Raw genomic sequence first — 21847 nt, forward strand, 5'->3', positions numbered from 1 at the left:
CAGTACATTTATCCTGTGGGGATATGTGGTATTCTGCCAAAACCACAGAAACGAAATTATGATCTGAGTGAAGCATTTTATAGTTCTGTAGAATTAGCAGATAATTTCAAGATTAACATTATTCTTAAAAGATTTTAGAAAAATTCATTCAGAAATAGCTATTTCAGTTCTTAATTATGTTGAAAAAGTTAGGCTTGGTAGATACTGGCTTTTCAATCTATTTACAAAAATAGTTTATGTAATGACAGTTTTTAAAAGGGAAAGGGGGATCAGGTGGTAAAAACGCTTTGAATATTGACTGTTTTTCTTGATTTTCAGCAATACCGTGAAGAACTGGATGCCAAGTTTAATGCTGATAAATTTAAATGGGACAGAATGTGCCATAGAGAAGCTGCAGTAATGTTGAAGGCATTTTTCAGAGAACTACCCACCTCTCTCTTCCCTGTGGAATATATACCTGCCTTCATCACTCTCATGGAAAGTAGGTGGAAGAAGTTAAGTGTGAATGGACTAAGATGCAAGGTCAATAAAGTGACACAGCAAAAGAAAGATGCATAATCAAATGTGATCATAAATGTACAGATTTCCTGTTTTCCTGGGAGTGCTTGGTGAAATATTGAATTTGATGGTAAACAGTCCTCTCTTCTCATTATCGGTAGATACAATTTAGCGGGTTTTATGATCGTTAAAAGAGAGGGTTGCAGAAAGACCAGGCTCTTGAGATTTGAATTCCTGCTCAACCATCTGTTAGCCAGGTAATCAACCTTTTTGAGCTTTATTGCTGCACCTATAAATTACAGATAATAATTGCTTGTCAGGGTTGATGTGGTTATTGAACGAAGACATCTAGAATAGTACCTGGTGTGTAATAGTCCTTCCAAAAATAGAAGGTCTCTCCCTTCTTTAAATCCAAGGTCCTGGGTTTGATGATGTGTAACACACAGTAAATGTTACACAGAAGGTGTTTTGTCTCTGAAAACTACAAAGTCACATACATTAGGCCTTAAGTGAGGAACTTGGATAAAATCATGGAAACTGGAAAGTGTGTGTTGTATTTGGCAATGAGGGAATAATTTGGCATGGTTTTAATTTTTAGCTTCAGGGTTGAATATTGTGGAGATGTGACAAGAGAGAAATTTAGAAAAGTAGAATGGGTTTACATGATGGGGGCTTTGACTACTAACCAGAGGAATTCAAGGTTCACAAGTCTAACTCTGTACAAAGCTGTTAAATAAATGGTAATTCTACATGGACAGAAAAGGCCCATGGACAAACTGAAAGGACACACCCCTTATAAAAAGGTTGACCACTGCTCAGCTCTAGATAATGGTTACCATGTAGGAATGAGAGCCAAAATCCACACTTCAATAGGAAAACTGTAAATTTGAAAATATCAGTCACAAATTCAAATTTGAAAACACTCTGTGAGCCTAACATGATATCTCTAGCTGCCAGTTTACAACTTATTGCAGGTTGACCAGAACTATAAAATCCTTAACACCACAATGAAGGAAAATAATAGGTCCTGAGTTTTATGACAAAATTTGTCCTAAAAAATAGTAAGTTCTAAATCTTTAAAAATTTTAACTAAATCAGATTCATAAAATAATCCTTTGTGTCTTCAGAGAAGAGAATATGATAAGCAAGGCAATTTTTTCCTAAGCTTTATTCACATGCCATCTGTGACTAGTATCTCTTTTCTTTGTAAGATGTAGTATTTTGTTTTATGAAAGAAGCTTGCAAAGAAGGAGAGAAGAGCTAGTTCTCTTTATTCCTTTTTATTTCAGATATTGTGTTTTGTCAGTTCTAGAATTTCCAGTTGGTGCTTTTTTTAATTGAAATATAATTAACACACAGTGTTGTATTAGTTTTAGGTGTACGATATAATGATTTAATAATCTGATACATTTTTCAGTGCTCATCATTGTAAGTGTACTCTTAAGCCCCTTTATCGTTTTCACCCACCACCTCCCCACCTCCCCTCTGGCAACCACCAGTTTGTTCTCTGTATATTTAAGAGTCTGGTTTTTGTCTCTTTTTTTGTTTGTTTGTTCATTTGTTTTGTTTCTTAAATTGCACATGAGTAAAAAAATCATATGGTATTTTTCTTTCTCTGACTTCTTTCACTTAGCATTATACCCTCTAGATCCATCCATGTTGTTGCAAATGGCAAGATTTTGGTTTTTTATGGCTGAGTAATATTCCATTATATGTATATGTGTGTGTGTGTGTACATTGTATGTATATATACACACCCCACATCTTCTTTTATTTTTTTTCCACACCATATTTTCTTTATCCATTCATCTGTTGGTGGATACTGGGGTTGCTTCCACATCTTTGGCTATTGTAAATAATGCTGCAGTAAACATAGACGTGCATGTATCTTTTTGAATTAGTGTTTTTGTTTTCTTTTGATAAATGCCCAACAGTGGAATTACTGGATCATATGGTAATGATATTTTTAACTTTTTGAGGAACTTCCATAGGGTTTTCCGCAGTGGCTGCACCAATTTGCATTCCTACCAACTATGCATAAGTGTTCCTTTTTCTCCACATCCTCACCAACATTTACTTTTTGTGTTTTTTATTTTGGTCACTCTGACAGGTGTAAGGTAACATCTCATTGTGGTTTTGATTTGCATTTTTTCATGTGTCTGTTGTTCGTCTCTATCTTCTTAGGGAAAATGTCTACATTAGGGAAAATGTCCTACACCCATTTTTTAATCAGATTATTTGGGTTTTTTTTGTGTTAAGTTTATACATTTTGAATATTAACCCCTTATCAGGTATATCATTTGTAAATATCTTCTCCCATTCAGTAGGTTGCCTTTTTGTTTTGTTGATGATTTCCTTCACTGTGCAGAAGCTTTTTATTTTGGGGTAGTCCCAATAGTTTAATTTTGCTTTTGTTTCCCTTGCCTGAGGAGCTGGATCTAGAAAATCTTCCTATGGCTGATGTCAAAGAGATTACTGCTTATGTTTTCTTCTAGAAGTTTTATGGTTTTAGGTCTCACATTTAGGTCTTTAATCCATTTTGAGTTCATTTTTTTATATTTTGGGTTCATTTTTGCATGTAGTGTAAGACAATGGTCTAGTTCCATTCTTTTGCATATGGCTGTCCAATTTTCCCAACACCATTTGTTGAAGAGACTGTCTTTTCCATGTTGTATATTCTTGTCTCCCTTGTCATCCCTCCTTTTTAAGGATTTTCTATTTATTTGCTGAGGTGGCCTATCTTCTCTTTCATTATAAGCATATTTTTCTTAACATCATTAATGTTTCAAAATCCTTGTCTGCTAGTGCCAACACCTGGGTCACCTCTGGGTTCGTCTCTGTTGATTGTCTTTTCCCTTGAGAATGCATCACTCTTGTATGTCAAGTAAATTTAGAACTATATCCTGAACGTTGTAAATGCTGTGTTTTGGAGACTCTGCATTCTATAATATTTCCCCAAAGAGTGAGGTTGGAGTCTTGTTTTGCTTTTTGTTGTTTGCATTTGGGCCAACAATTTACTTGAACCCAAATTGTCAGCGGTCTTTTGGACTGTCAGTTCAGTTATGTATCTTTCCCTGTGCTATTCCACGCATGCTTCGTTCATGAGTCAGCCAAGATTTTTTACCAGAATCAGGGCCTCCTCCATTATTTCGCAGTGGCTGTGGTCATCTTGAATCCTGTCTTTTAGCTGTTTGGGCCAGAAGAACTGGAGTTTTAGCTGCCTCCTGCAAGACCAGCTATGGCCTGACCATAGACTAAAAACCAGGATAGTGGGAAACTCTCCCTGTACCATTCTCTGTTTCCAAGTGTCCAGGCTTCTCAATCTGCCTGCTCTTATGAATTCTCCACTGCCTTAGATGGTTGGTTTTGTATTTGTCCAGAGTTAATAGTTATCTTCAGGAGGGTTGGTCAAGACAGAGCTTATTCAGCCATACCAGAAGCAGGACTTCCTCCCTTCAATTTGTAAGTAGGATTTTCTGTATAGTTTGCTCTCCTGAAAAATGGAGAAGTATTCCCTTTGCCTTGCTCTGTGGTATAATGCTAAATAATGCATCAAAACAATTGGTGCCACAGAAGATTTTTTCTGTTTGTGGTTTTTTGGTCTTATGAAATTATGCAAGGAGTCCAATGCCAGTCCTGTTCAGAGAATCCTATTTTAAAATGTCATACACATTTAAAACTAGGTTTCCTTAACATCATTGTTCCTGTCTGACTACAGCCAATACACTTCATTGAAGGAAGAAAATCTGGAAAATATCCTGAAAAGGTTCATGGAGGAGTCCACATTTCTTTGTATGACTTTGAAAGTGAAAAAACCATGTTGCAGTGATTGATTTGATACCAGCCAACCCCACAGGAAGCCCAGAGTTCTGGGCTGCTACCAGCAGGGAAAATGTCCTTTTTGCTACCTAGAGTAAGCCCTAGTTATAATGAGATTTTCTGAAGGAAAGAATTGTGGATACGTGTGTTTAAACTGCTAATCTTTATGCTCTAAAATGGGGTTTGGAGCATGTAGTCTTTTAGTGTAATCACATTCTTTTTCCAAACTTGGCCCAAAAATTGCCCATAAAATTAAAAGACTAAGTCAAGCTTTATATACTTTTGTGAAAAGTTGAATCATTTTCTGGGAAAATAATGACCTCAAGGGAAAAAAATCCGAACCAGGATGCAGTAACGAATTAACTACAAAACTATTAGCCACAAAGTGGTATAGGGGTAGGTGTCCTAAATAAAATGAAAATGGATTATTTGCCAGTTTAGAGTTTCAGTCTTAAAAGTAACTTCATAATTTCTTTGAAATTGATGGAAATATAGAGCTTGCATCTGCATCTATTGTTCCCTCTGCCAGAAGGTTGGCTGCATTGGAAGATTATAGACAGCCTGCAATTTATGTATTAAATAATGCCTTATCTGTCCCTCAGTGCTTTGTACTGAGATATGCTCCTGATAGTTCCTATTAATCATGTAAACTCATGTCAGTGTACATTAGCCATTTTCAAAAACATCCTGAATGTGTGTCATTTTTGTTTACAAATTTGACATAAATTTCTAAAAATCCACATGGGGATTGTGCCAAGACAATGTGATACAATCCTATAAATAATCCTCCCAACTGTTTCTTTGTTAAATGGTTATGCACATTAGTCATCTACTCCTAACTACGATGCACACAATCTCCTATAACCTAGTAGCTTGTCTCAAGAGTGTTTCCACTGCTGTAAAGCTAAGTAACTTTACAGGCAGATGACTGCCTTTCATCCACTAAATATAAATAGATTTACCTTCAAGTTAAGAACTCCCCAGGGATGCTAGAACATACTGCTTCCCTCTAGGAACTCCCCACCAAGAGACCATTGTGAGGAGAATACAGAGAGACAAAGCAAAGCCTGGAATGCTCTGATATACTCTACATTTTCGGGACAGCTGGTTGTGGATTATCCAGTTGTGGATGGAATCCCTAAAATTCCCTGAAACAGGAAAAGAATCAGCGTTTAATACACAAGTATAAATGCCAACCCTCTGGCGCCATCTTCTGTCATTATCAAGGAATAAAATACTCAAGAATCTCTAAAGATCCAACTATAGTCACTTTCCTTAAATGTCCATAATAACAAGAGCAAATACATATAGAGGTAATTATATACAGGCACTGAGGTAAACACACTATACATACTAACTCATTTAGTGTTTGTAATAACCCAGGGAGATAGGTAGATATGACTACTCCCATTTTACAGATGGCAAAATAGTAGGAATGAGGGGTTAAGTAGCCTGCACAAGGTCACTCAGACTAAAGTAGATGCAGGATTTGAACCTGGTTCTAGAATCTATGCTCCTAATAATTATACTTTGCTGCCTCGTTATGTGGAAAAAAGATTTATTTTCCGTTGACTTGAGCTTTTAAGCCTTCTGTTTAGAGCATACAAGTAAAGCAGAGCCTGTGGAAGTACTTTGAAAAGGGAAATGTTATACAAATCTAGATTATTTTGAGGATTTCATTGGCCACCTGCCTCTACAATGGCATTATGGGATGTGAAAGAGGAGTTGATCGACTGAGGCTCTTGTCCAAGTTAACAAATTTACATTGTTGGGCACAAAACCTGAGTCTTTACCACTGAAAGCTGTCAGGAGTCCTCCTGTGCCACCAGATGTTAGCAAGAAATGCTGTCAGAATGCAACAGTGTTGTTCAAAATGTGTGGTTATTTCTGTTTTCTTGTTAGGAGGGCCTCACATCAAAGTACAGTTTCAAGCTTTACATCTCATGGTCATGGCACTGCCTGATGCCAACAGGGACACAGCTCAGGTATGTTGTATCAACCTCATGGTCTGTCATTGGCCTTTCTTAGTCAAAGACAATGGCTCAGATGGAAAAATAAAAACCAAGATGACAACTTACTAAGCCAGCTGAGCATGCTGTCAGCCCGTTATTGCCTTCCCACATTCTTACTGCTGTTCTCCCGAGGAAGACAGGAAAGAATATAAATCCTAGAATCTTCTCTGAACATTTCAGTTTAATTCATTCAGTCTATTAAGAGATACTGAGTATCTGTCTAGTGCCAGGCACTGGCCTAGGGTTAGCAACAGGAGAAGCAAAGATGGAAGACAAATGGGATAATGTCAGAAGAAGACAAATGGGATAATGTCAGGGGCCATTATGTAAGCTGCAGAATGTAAAGCTCTATAATTTTAGGTCCTCAGCTACTCACTTCAGTCTGGTGACAGAAGATCTGAAGAGTATCCTTAGGGAGGAAATTTGAAGTCACTGATATAAATGAAATTTCTAAAATGTTGGTGTCTTATAGTTTATAAAGATAATTCAGGGGCGCCTGGGTGGCTCAGTCATTAAGCGTCTGCCTTCGGCTCAGGTCATGATCCCAGGGTTTTGGAATCAAGCCCTACATCGGGCTCCCTGCTCAGCGGGAAGCCTGCTTCTCCCTCTCCCACTGCCCCTGCTTGTGTTCTCTCTCTGGCTGTGTCTCTCTCTGTCAAATAAATAAAATCTTTAAAAATAATAATAATAATCAATTGAAGAATCCTAGAATCTTGGAATTTTAGAAATCACCTGGTAGGATCTTCTCATTCTACAGGTTAGGAAAATTAGACTCAGAAAAATGATTTTTCCATTAACATATAATAGAACATTTGATAGAACCATATTCCATGGTTCTCCCAAATATTCTGCCCCTTATTTCAGATTTATTTCCTTGCTGTATGTTGGCAAAAATCAAAAGGTTCTCTCGCTATTTTGATAATGATTCTGTATGCAATAGGAAATTTGTTGTAAGTACAACAGGTGTTTGGAATCTTTGAAATGAAATTAAGATGAGTTGGAAAGAGCCCATAATTTTGAGGCCAGTAAACATAATGCTGAAAACAAAGATGATTCTTTGTGCTGCCTCTCATCAGACATTTCAACTTGATGAGGACCTTTCCTCCTACCTAATAAAAACATCTATGTCAATTATAATATTTGTCAGTTATATCATGTCCTGAGCCCAAGGATGGGGATTGGATGTGACAGAAGAATGTCTGTTTCTAGTATAATTCAGTAATTTTTCAAAAGCTGGAAATTTATTAGCTTGTTTTGGGGATTTTTGTAAACAGTGTTCTTTTATATATAAAGAGAAAAAAAAATGATACATCTGGTATCAGATATTTGGTTCAGAATGTCATCTATCCTCTCATATAACCAAGGATGCAATAAAAACAAGTAATCCAATACTTTTCTAACAGAAGATCCTCAAAAACATCATGGGACTGGTGGAGATGTTACACACATGCACACACACACACACCCTTTCCCCATTCTACACTGTGACTGGATCTAGGATTGAAGCTGATGTGCTATAGAGATCAAGAGCTCTGGCTTGAGAATCAGGTTTACTCCGTTCAAATCCTGGCTTTGCCACTTAATTGACACTGGGCAAAGCTACCTGAATCTTTTCCATTAGTTTCCTCACCTGTCAAACAGTATTAATAATGTACCTACTTCACAGGGTTTGTAATAATGATAAAGTCAGTGATATATATGAAGTATTAAGAATGCTTGGCTTACGGGCGCCTGGGTGGCTCATTTGGTTAAGCGACTGCCTTCGGCTCAGGTCATGATCCTGGAGTCCCGGGATCGAGTCCCACATCAGGCTCCCTGCTCAGCAGGGAGTCTGCTTCTCCCTCTGACCCTCCTCCCTCTCATGCTCTCTGTCTCTGATTTTCTCTCTCTCTCAAATAAATAAAATCTTAAAAAAAAAAAAAAATGCTTGGCTTACAATAAGCCCTCAAATAAATGTTGACTATTATTATATGTTAACCATTTTCTCATTAAAAATACTATAGCAGGATTTAAACTTGAAAAACTTTTTTTTTTTTAAGATTTCAGCCCTCTTGGTGAATTTCAGAAGGTTCTAATAAGCATCTGTACTTTGGTGGCTTAGCCAAACTTTAAGCTTCCTCAAATCTCTCTCTCTCTTTTTTAAATGCCAAGAACAGCTGCATGTAAGCATTTCCCTTTGGTCTGCTAAATATTCCAAAACTGAAAAACAATAGAAAAATGACACCGAGAAAGTAGAATTTTTAAATTTTTCAATTGAGTTTACATTTGGACTGAGGAATGAGATACTCATGTTTTTTTTTTTTTTTTTAAATGGGTTTTCCTTTCCCAAGGAAATACTAGTTTTCAATGGTAATACTTTAAATAAGGGTGTTTTTTAGGATTCCTTTTCTTCCTTCACAACGAAACTGCACTTCATGTTTATTTGAAATGCAGTGTTTTCTCTTCCTAGTTTACTACATAATTTTAATATTTGTCAACCTTGTTTTGGTAAAAGTAAATAAAAAATGCAAACTAATATTTATAGTATCTCCCTTATAATAAAAAGTGGAAGCACTTTTATGAAGCAGAGAATTCAGTAAACTATTCACATTTCTCATTAATACTTGTAAGGAATAAAAGAGGCAACGTTATACGTTTAGCCATTCTATAGTTCTGACAGTTTTCCAGAGGCACCATGAATGGGTATAGAAATGAATGATAAATCAGTGGTGCCTTTTGATAATTTACAGTAGTGTGACACAGTGCTGTTTCTTGTTAGGCCCTCATGACATTCTTCAGTAAAGTGATTGCCAACGAATCAAAAAACCGAATGAGTATATGGAACATTTCTACTATAATGGCACCAAACCTTTTCTTCAGTCGAAGCAAACATTCTGATTATGAAGAATTACAGTTAGCAAACACTGCAGCCCACATCATCCGCCTAATGCTTAAATACCAGAAAATTCTGTGGAAGGTGAGTAACAGTGTGATGACTGTGATGTTTTCCCTCGAAGTCCACCAGCACCCAGGAAACATAAAGGCTCCATGCCATTAGTCACAGGGAAGAAATGTGAGAAGATAATCCCAGGTTGCTTGTGGCATCTTTGTCAGTCTTTAATGGCTGCTCCCAAGCATGTTTTACCTTTTAAACAGGAATCCTTATCATTTTCTCTAATCTTTACAAGGACAAGTTCCACAGTCCCTAGTTAGGATACTGAGCATCCTAAAGGAGTTACCATAACTGGAGACAGAGTCTAACTGGGAGGTTTAATTCAACACTTTCCTTTTGATTCAGGCAGTGTTTCTTCTCCAGGTTCCGTCTTTCTTAATCACGCAAGTCAGAAGAATGAACGAGGCTACCATGTTGTTAAAGAAGCAGCTCCCAAGTGTCAAAAAGCTGCTGAGGAGGAAGACCATAGAACGAGAGGTAATGACAATAAACTAAGGATGCAAATGTTGTTACTACCCAGGTTTTTATTTCTCAAAAGTGTAACACAAAGTAGCTTGTAATTTAGAACCAAAAATTTTATATTCTCACAGAGTATCACTCTTCTGACCATAAATATTTTGGAAATGGTGTTCATAACAGAGGACCAAAGTCTTTCCATTTTGTTGAAATAATGTGCTTCTTGTTGAAGTTTTTGAAATCATGAAGATTATTTAATATTGTTAAGTACTTAAGTCTAAGATGGTTCTCACAAAAGATAGAAATCAACCTTTTAGTCCCTATGAACTAGTTTTAGGGCAATCCAGTATATCTAATAAAGAATTCTCTAGTGATTGGATAATAAAATAATTTTTAATCTTAAGTTGTTTAGTGTAAATTCATTGCATTCCAAAGAATTTTTGCTTTAGTATAGTTTGTATGGAGGTGAAAAAGAGAACAGATTTTAGAAGAATTATCTTTATTGCTTTAATTTAATTTGAGGAAGATCATGAGTGTTAGAACATTCAACCTTGAGGAGAACGTAGAGATACATGAAATTTGCTTTGCTCTTAAAGGAATTTCCACCAAATGTGGGAGAGAAATGTGTACAAGAACCATGAATATGCATTAAGTGTTAGACCAGTTGTATGGGCCATATGGCAAGACCATGCAGAAGAGAAAGAAATGTGCTCCATTGTGGGGAATTGTGGACACCTTCCAAAAGGAAGTGGTGTTTGAGCTACATCGTGAAGGATGGATAGTATTTTGAAGGGAGAAAGGAGGAGAAAGTTAATCCAGGGAAAGGAATAGTAAATGGCAGAGCAGTGAAGTGGGAGTATTACTAATTGATCTATCATAATCATGATGAAGGGCTGTATTCCTTTATTGATTACAGGCAAAGTGACTTCAGAATAAGTAGAATCAACATTTAAATTTGGAAAAAAGATTGCTTTAAGTGAGAAAAAAATTCATTTTTTAAAAAACTTTATTGATACAATCCTCATATCATACAGTTCATTTATTTAAAGTGTAAAATTCAATGGTTTTTATTATATTCCCAGATATTTGCAGTCATCAATGCAATCAACTTTAGAACATTCTCGTCACCTGAAAAAAACACTGTCCCGTTTGGCTATCATCCCCCTAAATACACCTCTACCATTTCCTTCTACCAGTCCTAAGCAATAATTTATCAATTTTCTGTCTCTATAGAGTTCCCTGTTTTGGACTTCTAATGAATTAAATCATATAATATGTGGCCTTCTGTGACTGGTTTATTTCATTCAGCATTATATTTTCATGGTTCCTCCAAGTCGTAGTATGTATCAGTACTTCTTTTTTATGGCCAAATAACATTCCCTTATATGGATTTCCACATATTTTTTATTCATTCATTTATTGATAGACATTTGGGTTGATTAGATCTTTCACTCATTATGAATAATGCTGCCGTGAACATTTATACTTATGTGTAGAGATGTTTTTACTTCTCTTGGGTATATGGTGGGTAATAAAGCAACTCTATGTTGAATCATCTGAAGAACTGCCAGACTGTTTTCCAAAGCAGCTGCCCCATTTTTACGTTTTCACCAGTAGTGTGTGAGGATTCAGATTTTTCCATATCTTCACCAAAACTTGTTATAATCAGAAATTTTTATTCTATCCATCCTCTTAGTATAAAGTGGTATCTTATTGTGGTTTTCATTTGCATTTCCCTGAAAACTAATGATGGTGAGCATCTTTTCATGTGCCTTTTGGCCATTTGTATATCTTCATTGGAGAAATGTCTATTCAGATTCTTTGCCAGTTTTTGATTGGGTTGTCTTTTTACTGTTAAGTTGTAGGAGTTCTTCATATATTCTAGATTCAAGTCCCTTATCAGATGTATGATTAGAAAATATTTTTCCCCTTCTTTGGGTTTGTCGTTTCAATTTCTTGATTGTGTCCTTTGATACACAAATGTTTTTAATTATGAAGTATAGTTTATGTATTTCTTTTGTTGTCATATATAAGAATCCTTTGTGACATCTAAGATCATGAGGATTTGAACCCTATGTGTTCTAAGAATGCCATCCCACCCTGAGCGCGCCCGATCTCATCTGATCTCGGAAGCTAAGCAGGGTCAGGCCTGGTTAGTACTTGGATGGGAGAATTTTAGTTTGTTCTTATATTTATGTCTTTGTTCCATTTTGAGTTATTTTTAGTATATGATATGAGGTAGGAGTACACAAGTTCATTCTTTCGCATGTGCTATCTAGTATCTCAGCATCATTTGGTGGAAAAGACTACTCTTTCCCCAGTGAATGGTCTTGGCACTATTGTTGAAAATTGACCATAGATGTATATTTTTTTTCCAGACTCTTCATTCTGTTCTGTTGATCTATAGGTCTATCCTTATGCCAGTAACACAGTGTTTTGATTACTGTAGCTTTGTTTTAAGATTTGAGATTGAAAAATGAGAGTCTTTCAACTTCTTTTTCCAAATAACTTTGATTATTTGGGGTTTCCTAATTTCCATATGAATTTTAGGGCCAGTTTTCCCATTTCTGGAAAGAAAAAAAAAAACAGTAGTTGGAATTTTGATAGGGATTGCATTAAATATGTGAATCAATTTGGGAAGGATTGCCATCTTAATAGTATTACACTTTGTAGTCCATGAAAATGGATTATCGTTCCATTTATGTAGGTTTTCTATAATTTATTATTTCTTTTAACACTGTTTTATAGTATTTAGTGTACAAGTCTTATACTTCCTGGATTAATCATTTATTCCTAAATATTATTCTTGTTGATATTATGGCAAATGGAATTGTTGTCTTAATTTCATTTTTGGATCACTAATTGTATATGGAAATACAACCTGATACTTCTTTTTTTTTTTTAAGATATTATTTATTTATTGGACAGAGAGAGACACAGCGAGAGAGGGAACACAAGCAGGGGGAGTGGGAGAGGGAGAAGCAGGCTTCCCGCTGAGCAGGGAGCCCGATGCGGGGCTCAATCCCAGGATCCTGGGATCATGACCTGAGCCGAAGGCAGACGCTAATGACTGAGCCACCCAGGCACCACCACAAGTGATATTTCTATATTGATCTTGTATTCTGCAGTTTTGCTGAACTCATTTACTGACACTAATAGTTTGATTTTATTTGTGTTAATTCTTTAGGATTTCTACATATAAGGTCATGCTGTCAGTGAATGGAGATAATTTTCCTTCTTCCTTCCCAATCTCGTTGCCTTTTACCTCTTTTCTTGCTTAATTATCCTGGCTAGAACTCCGGTAAAATATTAAATAAGAAGACAAGAGCGGAGATCCTTGTTTTGTTTCTGATCTTAAGGGGAAATCTCAGTCTTTCACCATTAAGTATGATGTTAAATCTGTGTTCTCCACAGATTGCCTTTATTGATTTGAGAAAATTTCATTCTTTTTTTTTTTCTTACTTTTAAAAATTCAATTTGTATAAACTGGAAAAAAATAGTTTACCCATTTCTCCCCACTGTACTCCATTTCCCCACCTTGGCAACCACCAATCTGTTCTCTGTGTCTACAAGCTGGGATATGTGTGTGTGTGTGTGTGTGTGTGTGTATGTGTGTACACATATATGTATTCCATATATATACTCCAAATATAAGAGAGATCATACAGTATTTGTCTTTCTCTGTCTGACTATTTCACTTGGCATTATGCCCTCAAAATCTTGCCATTTTCAATAACATGGATGGGCCTCAAGAAATCTCTATTCTCTTCTTAATTTTTTGGGTGCTTTTATGATGGAAAGGTGTTCAACTGTGTCAAAAACTTTTTCTTCATCTATTGAGATGATCACTTTTTTTTTCCTTTAATTCTATTAATATGATGTATTACACTGATTGGTTTCATATATTGAACTAACCCTGCATTCTTGGGATAAGTCCTACTTTGACAAGGTATACAGTCCTGTTAATATGCTACTAGACAGGTTGCTTTTATTTTGTTGAGGATTTTTACATCAACATTCATAAAGAATGTTTTCTGTAGTTTTTATTTCTTGTTTATCTTGTCTGGCTTTAGTATTGAAAATACTAGCCTTATAGAATGAGCTTAGGAAGTGTTCCTTCCTCTTCTGTTTTTTAGAAGAGTTTAAGAATAATTGGTGTTAATTCTTCAAATTTGCAGAATTCACCAGCAAAAACATCTGGATCTAGACTTTTCTTTGTAGGAATATTTTTTGAACACTAGACTCAATCTTCTTATTTATTATAACTCTATTCAGACTTGCTGTTTCTTCTTCAGCCAGTGTTGATAGTTTGTGTGTTTCTAGGATTTTGTCTGTTTCATCTTGGTTATCTAATTTGTTGGTGTACAAATTGTTCATGGTGTTCTCTTATAATTATTTTTATTTCTGTAAGATTGGTAGTAATGTCCCCATTTATGTTCTGGATTTATAATTTGAATCTTCATTCTTTTTTCACAGTCAGTATTCAGTCTAGCTTAAAGGATTGTCAATTTTGTTGATTTTTTGATAGGCCGACTTTTGTTTCATTGATTCTCTTGTTTTCCTATTCTTAGTCCTTATTAAAATTCTAATCTTTATTATTTATTTTGTTAAGCTTGTTTTGAGTTTAGTTGGCCTTTTCTTTAGTTTCTTAATGTAGAAGGTTAGATTATTGACTTGAGTTCGTTCTTTTTTAATGTAAATGTTTACATCTATAAATTTTCCTCTGAGAACTACTTTTGCTCTGTCCCATAAGTTTTGGTATGTTTTGTTGCATTTTTGCATATCTCAAAGTACTTTTTAATTTTCCTTTGACCCATTCGTTATTTAAGAGTATGTTTTAATTTCCACACATTGTGAATTTCCCAGATTCACTTCTGTTGCTGATTTCTCATTTAATTCCATTGTGAGTGGCCAATAAACTTTATATTATTTTGATTTCTTAAATTTTTCTTAAAGATTTATTTTTACAGAGAATGGGGGAGGGGCATAGGGAAAGAATCTCAAGCAGACTCCCCACTGAGCAGGGAGCCTGATGTCAGGCTCAATCTCACAACTGAGATCATGACCTCAGCTGAAATCAAGAGTTGGATGCCCCACCCAAGTGCCCCAATATTATTTTGATATTTTTAAATTAATTGAGACTCATTTTGTGGCCTAACATATTGTCTACCCTGAAAAATGTTCTGTGTGTACTTAATGCAAATGGACTCTGCTGCTGCTAGTGTTCTGTTGATGTCTGTTATGTCTAGATGAAGATTTCTGTTTTCTCTCTGATCTTCTGCCTAGTTCTTCTGTTATTGAAAGTGAGGTATTGAAATACTGAAATCTCTAGCTGTTGCAGAATTGTCTGTTTCTTCCTTCAATTCTTTTTTTTTTGCTATATGTCTTATGATATATCTTTTGCTCTATGATTTCTGTTCCACAATTCCTCCATTACTGCCTTCATTTGTGTAGAGTATTTTCTAGTATACCACTTTTAATTATTTTACTATATATTTTTGTTGAAAGAAACAGTTGTTTCTTTTACTACACATTTTTTAATTATCTCCTTAGTGGTTGCCCTGAGGATTACAAGGAACATCTTAATATATTGCAATCTAGTTCATATTAGTTTCACCTTCAATTCAATAGTATATAAAAACTCTATTTATAGACCCCCATATCTCCTACTTTATGCTGTTATTGCCACAAATTGCATCTTTAAAAATTATGTGCCCATCAACATAGATTTATAGTTATTGCTTTATGCACTTATCTTTTAAGTTAGATAGGAAAAAAGGTGGAGTTGCAAAAAAATACATAATGCTGTTTTTTATATTTACCTATGTAGTTATCTTTACTGATGTTATTTCATATGGATTCAAGTTAGTCTAGTGTCCCTTCATTTCAGCCTAAAGGACTATCTTTAACATTTCTTTCTTTCTTTCTGTCTTTCTTTCTTTTTTTAAAGATTTTATTTATTTATTTGAGAGAGAGAGAATGAGAGACAGAGAGCATGAGAGGGAGGAGGGTCAGAGGGAGAAGCAGACTCCCTGCCGAGCAGGGAGCCCGATGCGGGACCCGATCCTGTGACTCCAGGATCATGACCTGAGCTGAAGGCAGTCGCTTAACCAACTGAGCCACCCAGGCGCCCCTATCTTTAACATTTCTTATAGGGAAGTTCTGCTAGGAGTGCATTTATTTATCTTAGAATGTCATAATTTCTTCATTTTTTTGGTTGTTTAGTTTTTATTTAATAATCATAAACTTAACTCTAATTCAGCTGCACTTAGAGGGGTATAAGGAAACTATGGAACCCAAAGAACTGCAGCAAGAAGAGCACAGAGATGATAAGCTGTTTTAAGCAGATGAGGATAAGGGGGTGCTCTTCTGAGCTACAGAAGGAATATTCTGGTGGTTAAGAGAAAACGTAAGTCAAATTTATTAGATTTGCCTACAGTCAGCAGTGGTGATCTCTTTGCTGGTCTTGCCATTCTTGGACCCAGAGTGCTCTGTGACTTCCACAGTATTCATGCCGTCTTTCACCTTGCCAAAGACCACATGCTTGCCATCCAACCACTCAGTCTTGGCATTGCAGTTGAAAAACTGGGAACCATTTGTGTTGGGGTCCAGCATTTGCCATCGACAAGATACCAGACCCCATATGCTTTAGGATGAAATTTTCACCATCAGATTTCTCCCCATAGACTTGCCAACAGTGTAATTATGGCATGGGAAATCACTGCCCTGGCACATAAATCCCCAAATAATCTGTGAAAGCAGGAACTTTATAACCTAATTTTTTCTCCCCAGTGCTCAGAGCATGAATGTTTTCTTCTGTCTTTGGAACTGTGTGCACAAGCAGCTCAAAGGAAATATAGTTGAAGGGCTCACTTCTCAACAGCAGAAGAGCATGGAGGGGTTCACCATGCCTGGGTGGCACAGGTAGCTCTGGCATGGTGGCATCTAGAAAGGCCTCTTCTTTATTTTTTAAAGATTGTTTTGCCACATAGAATTTGCTTGACAGCTTTTTTTTTTTTCTTTCAGCACTTTGAATATGTCATCCCATTGTCTTCTGGCTTTCATGGTTTCTGCTGGGGAATCAGTTGTTATTATTGAAAATCTCTTGTGCATGCTGAGTTGCTTTTCTCTTGCTGCTTTCAAGTAATACTTTGTCTTTTGACAATTTGATTATGATGTATCTTGGTGTAGATCTCTTTCAGTTTATCCTATTTGGAGTTTGTTGAGCTTTTTAAATAGGTAGATCAACATTTTCAGCAAATTTAGAGAGTTTTCAGCCATTATTACTTCAACTATTCTCTCTGTCCCTTTCTCTTCTCTTCTTCTGCAACTCTTAATTATATATGTGTTGGTGCATTTCATGTTGGATATTGTCCTACAATTCCCTTTAGGTTTTGTTCATTTGTCTTCATTCTTTTTTCTTCCTATTCTTCAGACTGGATAATCTCAATCAATTTATCTTCAAATTACTGATTTTTTTTCTGCCTCAAATCTGCTATTGAGCCCTTCTAGTGGATTTTTCATTTCAGTTGGACTTTTCAGTCCAGAATTTCCCTTTGATTCCTTTTTATAATTTGTCTCTTTTTTGATATTCCTAATTTGGTAAGATCTAATTCTCATGGTTTTCTTTAGTTCTTTAAACATGGTTTCCATTAGTTCTTTGAACATTTTTAAAATATCTTACTTGAAGGCTTTTTCTAGTAACTTTAATGTTTAGGTTTCCTTCAGGAGTTTCTTTTGGAATTAGAAACTACTTTTTCCCTGTGTATGGGCCATATTTTCTTGACCTTTTTTTGCCTGTCTCATATTTTTTGTTGTTGTTGAAGAATGGACATTTTATTTATTTATTTATTTTGTAAGATTTTATGTATTTATTTGACAGAGAGAGAGTGAGAGAGCACAAGCAGGGGGAGCAGCAGAGGGAGAAGCAAGCTCCCCACTGAGCAGCGATCCCAATGCGGGGCTGGATCCCAGGACCCTGGGATCATGACCTGAGCTAAAGTCAGATGCTTACTGAGCCACCCAGGTGCCCTGAAGAATGGATATTTTAAATATTACAGTGTGGCAACTTTGGAAATAAGATTCTTCCCCCTCTTCTAGGGTTTGTTGCTGCTTGTTGTAGCTGTTTGTTTGTTTAATTACTTTTCTGCTGAGCTAAATTTGTAAAGTTTGAATTGTTTTGTGTGGCTACAGAAGTCTCTGCTCCATGAGCTTAGTGGTTAGCTAAGTTTGCACAGAGATTTTCTTAAACACTTTGTACCAAAAAACTCCCAGTCTTTGCAGATGAACTCTGTATGTTTGTTTGGGTGCATCTTCAGCATTCAACCAGACAGTTTATGACTCTGCCTGAGCCTTCACTTCCTGCCTGGATAGAGCACAAAGGGCAGCCAGCTTAAATTGACAGCCTAAGTTATTTTCAGGTCTTTTTTGAACACATGCACAACCCTTGGCATGCATGTGGCTTTCTAGATTCTCAGGAATATTTGGAGCTTTTCAACGCCCTTATTCCCCAAAGAATCTCAGTTTCCAGCTTTGCCTCTCAAGCTTTTTAGTTAGTCTGTTGTTTTCTCCAAGTCTTACCCACTGCATCAGGCAGCAATAACTAAAATATTTGCCTATAAATGTTTTCACCATCATATCACTTTAGCACTGGTCAGGTTCCAAGTTAGTCAAGATAGAAGCAAGCCTTCTGAACCAGTATTTTAGGGAGCCACCAACCAGGTCAGAACAAAGAATTACAATTCTTTGTGAATGAGTCATTCTGCTCCTTCCTGTACCTGTACCAGGAATGCAGGCTGTTATTTTCAAGCCTGGCACTGAGCTTAGGGAGCAGAGATGGGAGAAGTATAAGTTCGAAGATTGATTTATTTATTTTAGAGAGGGAGAGAGAAAGTATGAGTGAGGGGAGGGGCAGAGGGAGAGAGAATCCTCATGCAGACTCCCTGCTGAGCATGGAGCCTGACACAGGGCTCAGTGCCAGGACCCTGAGATCATGACCTGAGCCAAAATCAAGAGTTGGCTGCTTAACCGACTGAGTCACCCAAGTGCCCCATTTTTCTTACTTAAACACTCCCCTGATTGTATCCTTTGGGCTAGTAGCCTCAGCGAATTAAAATCTTTCTCTGTGCCTCAATTTTCTTGTATTATAAATTGGGGAGAAAGGTAATGATACCTAATTCACAGAGTTGTCATTAGCATCAACTCACTTACCATGTGTAAAAGCACTTTTTGTAAGTTGTATGATGCTATATGAATGTCAGCTATTTTAATTTTTTGGTTGTAACATTAGAGATATGAAAAAAGTAGAATTTAAAGTTTATAAGTACCATGGAAGCAAATACTTAAAGTTGAAGAAACAGTCTTTCTTCAGTTCTTTTGTACTATACCATGTATTTACCTCTTAACTTTGATTAGAATAGTTCATTAACAGGTTACAAAGTTCAAAAGGTACAAAACACTAGAATAAAAATTGGCCACCTCTGACTTCCCCTCCTGGAGATAAATAATATCACCAATGATAGGGTGGGTGTGCCCCAAAACATGCAGATGTATATACTTCCAAAGAGGCATTCTGCACATGCAAACAAATATGAATGTATGTTTGTTATGACTTTGTTACATTAACATGTTATGTGGAGCACAGGGTGCTGGATGGTGAATCACACACAGCTCAACCCCAAACCATAAGAGAAATTGAAATAGGAAAGTTTAGTATTCACAGGTTCTGGAGGAAGTACACGGCATGCCTCAAGAAGCCATATGGGCAGGTCAAGGCAGGATGCAGACAGAGCCATAGAACCTGGGGCACATTTCTTTGTTAAGGTCCATTGGTGCAATGATTTGGGGTTCCCAGGCTAAGGCCACATTGGTCAATCCAAACCAAAAGAGTGTTTTTTTGGTGAGCTCCACAGGGGTCTTATCTAAGGGGCACACAAGGGGATAACACTGGGAGGTGGAGAGACTGTTGATCACGCAAGTTACAAGGAAGTCGTATCAGGACTCCACGAATTGCTCGAGACTCTGTGGGCTTATGTCTAGGGCAGGGGCTTGCATGAGGGTCTACTGTCAGTTTAAGGTCACTGCAGGATGCTTGGCCAAACAAAATGGATGCTGAGGCAGCAACACCATGGAGTGTAGCTGACCTGAACTCTTGACAGTGTTCTTCCCTTTTGCATGAATGGTAACATACATGAAATACTGTCCTGTGTCTTGCTTTACTGACTTGAAAAATCATGGTGATTATTCCATATCATTATTCCATTATCAATTAACAAAGCCTTCTTTGCTTCTTTTGCATGGTATTCCATAGATGCATCGTAATTTATGTAAGCAATCCCATATTGTTGAACAGTTAGACTGTGTCAGTCTTTTGCTAGTAAGATTTATGCACTAGTGAACAAACTTGTATATACATTATTTCTCACAAGTGAAGTATATTTGTAGGATAAACTTACAGATGTAACATTGTTTAGTCATTTTAAATATTTCCAAAATGTTTTCCATAAAGATTGTTAACAGTTTACACTTCCAAGAGCAGCATGTATTTGTTTTCCCAACATTAATCCTGAGGACTAAATGTGTTTTGTTTTAGGTTATAAGCCCCAAGACTTCAAAGGTACTGCAAAAATCACCCTCTTCGAGAAGAATGGTAAGAAAACAAATAATTTCCTTTCCTCTCTTATTAACTCCCTACATGGTATTTTCTGGCTGTGTCTATCATGCCTATGTATAATTTTGGTCATGATCTATCCTTCATACTGGACACATTTCATGTGGCACATGAAGGAATAGTATAGGGAGAGAGTCAACTAACTGATGACTCAAAATATATGGTTAGGCAGCCTGTACACAAGTATGAATACTGTAGGAATTTATAGGGAAAATGTGATTGTTATGATCACAGGTACAGTAATATCATCAGGAAGGTAGAATTTATCTTACACAGGTTTCTGGGGTAGGGATGGGGGAGGGTGGCGCTGGAAGAGGAAGGGCATGAAATACCCAGAACAGTGTTTTAGGAGTTTAGTCTTGGCTCCAATGACCCGACACCCTGCAGTCTCCCCCCAAGATCCATCACCCTCAACATCCATTCCCTGGCATGCTCTCCTGGTTCTTACTGGTAGTAGTATAAAAGTACCATAATAACTGACCCTATTTTAAAATATTTTCTCTTAGTTTCCTACCACAAACTAGGTAGGTTAAAATATTAGAAATTTATTCTCTCACAGTTCTGCAGGCTAAAAGTCTGAAATCAAGGAATCTGCTTAGTTCGTTCCTTCTGAAGGCTGTGAGACAAGGATCTGTTCTTGACATCATTCCTAGCTTTTGGTGGTGCCACCAATTCTTGATATTCCTTAGCTTGTAGATACATCCCTTCAATCTCTGCCTCCACCTTTACACACTGAGTGTGTGTGTCTGAGTCTCTTTTATAAGAACAGTAGCCATATTGGATATACATCCACCCTATTCCATTACAACCTCATCTGAGCTAATTACAACTGCAAGGACCCTATTTCCAAATATGGTTATATTCTCAGCTACTGGGGGTTAGGACTTCAAATATCTTTTGCGGGGACACAGTTCAACCCATAATGTATTCCTTTTAGGGTATGTATTGAGTCAATTCAACTTAAACCTTCTATATCAACCACGCCATCCTTTGAGAATGTTCCAATTTAAAATGATTACCTGAGGAGTTAGCCAGATCCTCAGATAGAAATTTATTTCTATTCATATCTAGATAGATAATGAATTTTAAAAATATTCAAAATTTGGAAACAAAAGGAATTTTCCAGTCAATCCTGACAAAACAGAAATTTCTGTTAGAACATGCCATTCATTGATTATTTCACTTAACAGGAGCTCCATGGTAGGTCTGCAGGCCAGTCTTGTCATATGAAAGCAGAGATACTGAACAGTCCATACACTGCTCATCAGAGTATTATCACATACTTTGAGGGATCAAGTTTTAAGTGCTCATTGAGGAATTCAACTTGGGCCCCCAATCATTGTTATTAACTAAAGAAAAATGATATTTAAAAAGCTGTATTTTCTAATTGTTTCTCAAATTTTCCAGAAGGTTGATCTTAAAATATACTGAAATACAGAATTCTGCTTAAAGTAAGCTTAT

General features: G+C 36.5%; 1 protein-coding gene across 5 annotated transcripts in view; it reads left to right on the forward strand.

The window, feature by feature from the left end:
* ARHGAP28 (Rho GTPase activating protein 28) overlaps nucleotides 1-21847 on the forward strand; it is a 187059-nt gene that overhangs the window by 148005 nt on the left and 17207 nt on the right. For all 5 annotated transcript variants that reach the window (XM_081801586.1, XM_081801587.1, XM_031035434.2 and 2 more), the window contains exons 10-14: nucleotides 319-481; nucleotides 6220-6302; nucleotides 9088-9285; nucleotides 9625-9738; nucleotides 20309-20365. In XM_081801586.1, coding sequence (XP_081657712.1) covers nucleotides 319-481; nucleotides 6220-6302; nucleotides 9088-9285; nucleotides 9625-9738; nucleotides 20309-20365 — 615 coding nt within the window. The remainder of the gene's footprint in view (nucleotides 1-318; nucleotides 482-6219; nucleotides 6303-9087; nucleotides 9286-9624; nucleotides 9739-20308; nucleotides 20366-21847) is intronic.

Source organism: Leptonychotes weddellii, chromosome 13 (assembly GCF_054177405.1).
Source record: "Leptonychotes weddellii isolate Sample4059 chromosome 13, ASM5417740v2, whole genome shotgun sequence".
NCBI classification, from domain to species: domain Eukaryota; kingdom Metazoa; phylum Chordata; class Mammalia; order Carnivora; family Phocidae; genus Leptonychotes; species Leptonychotes weddellii.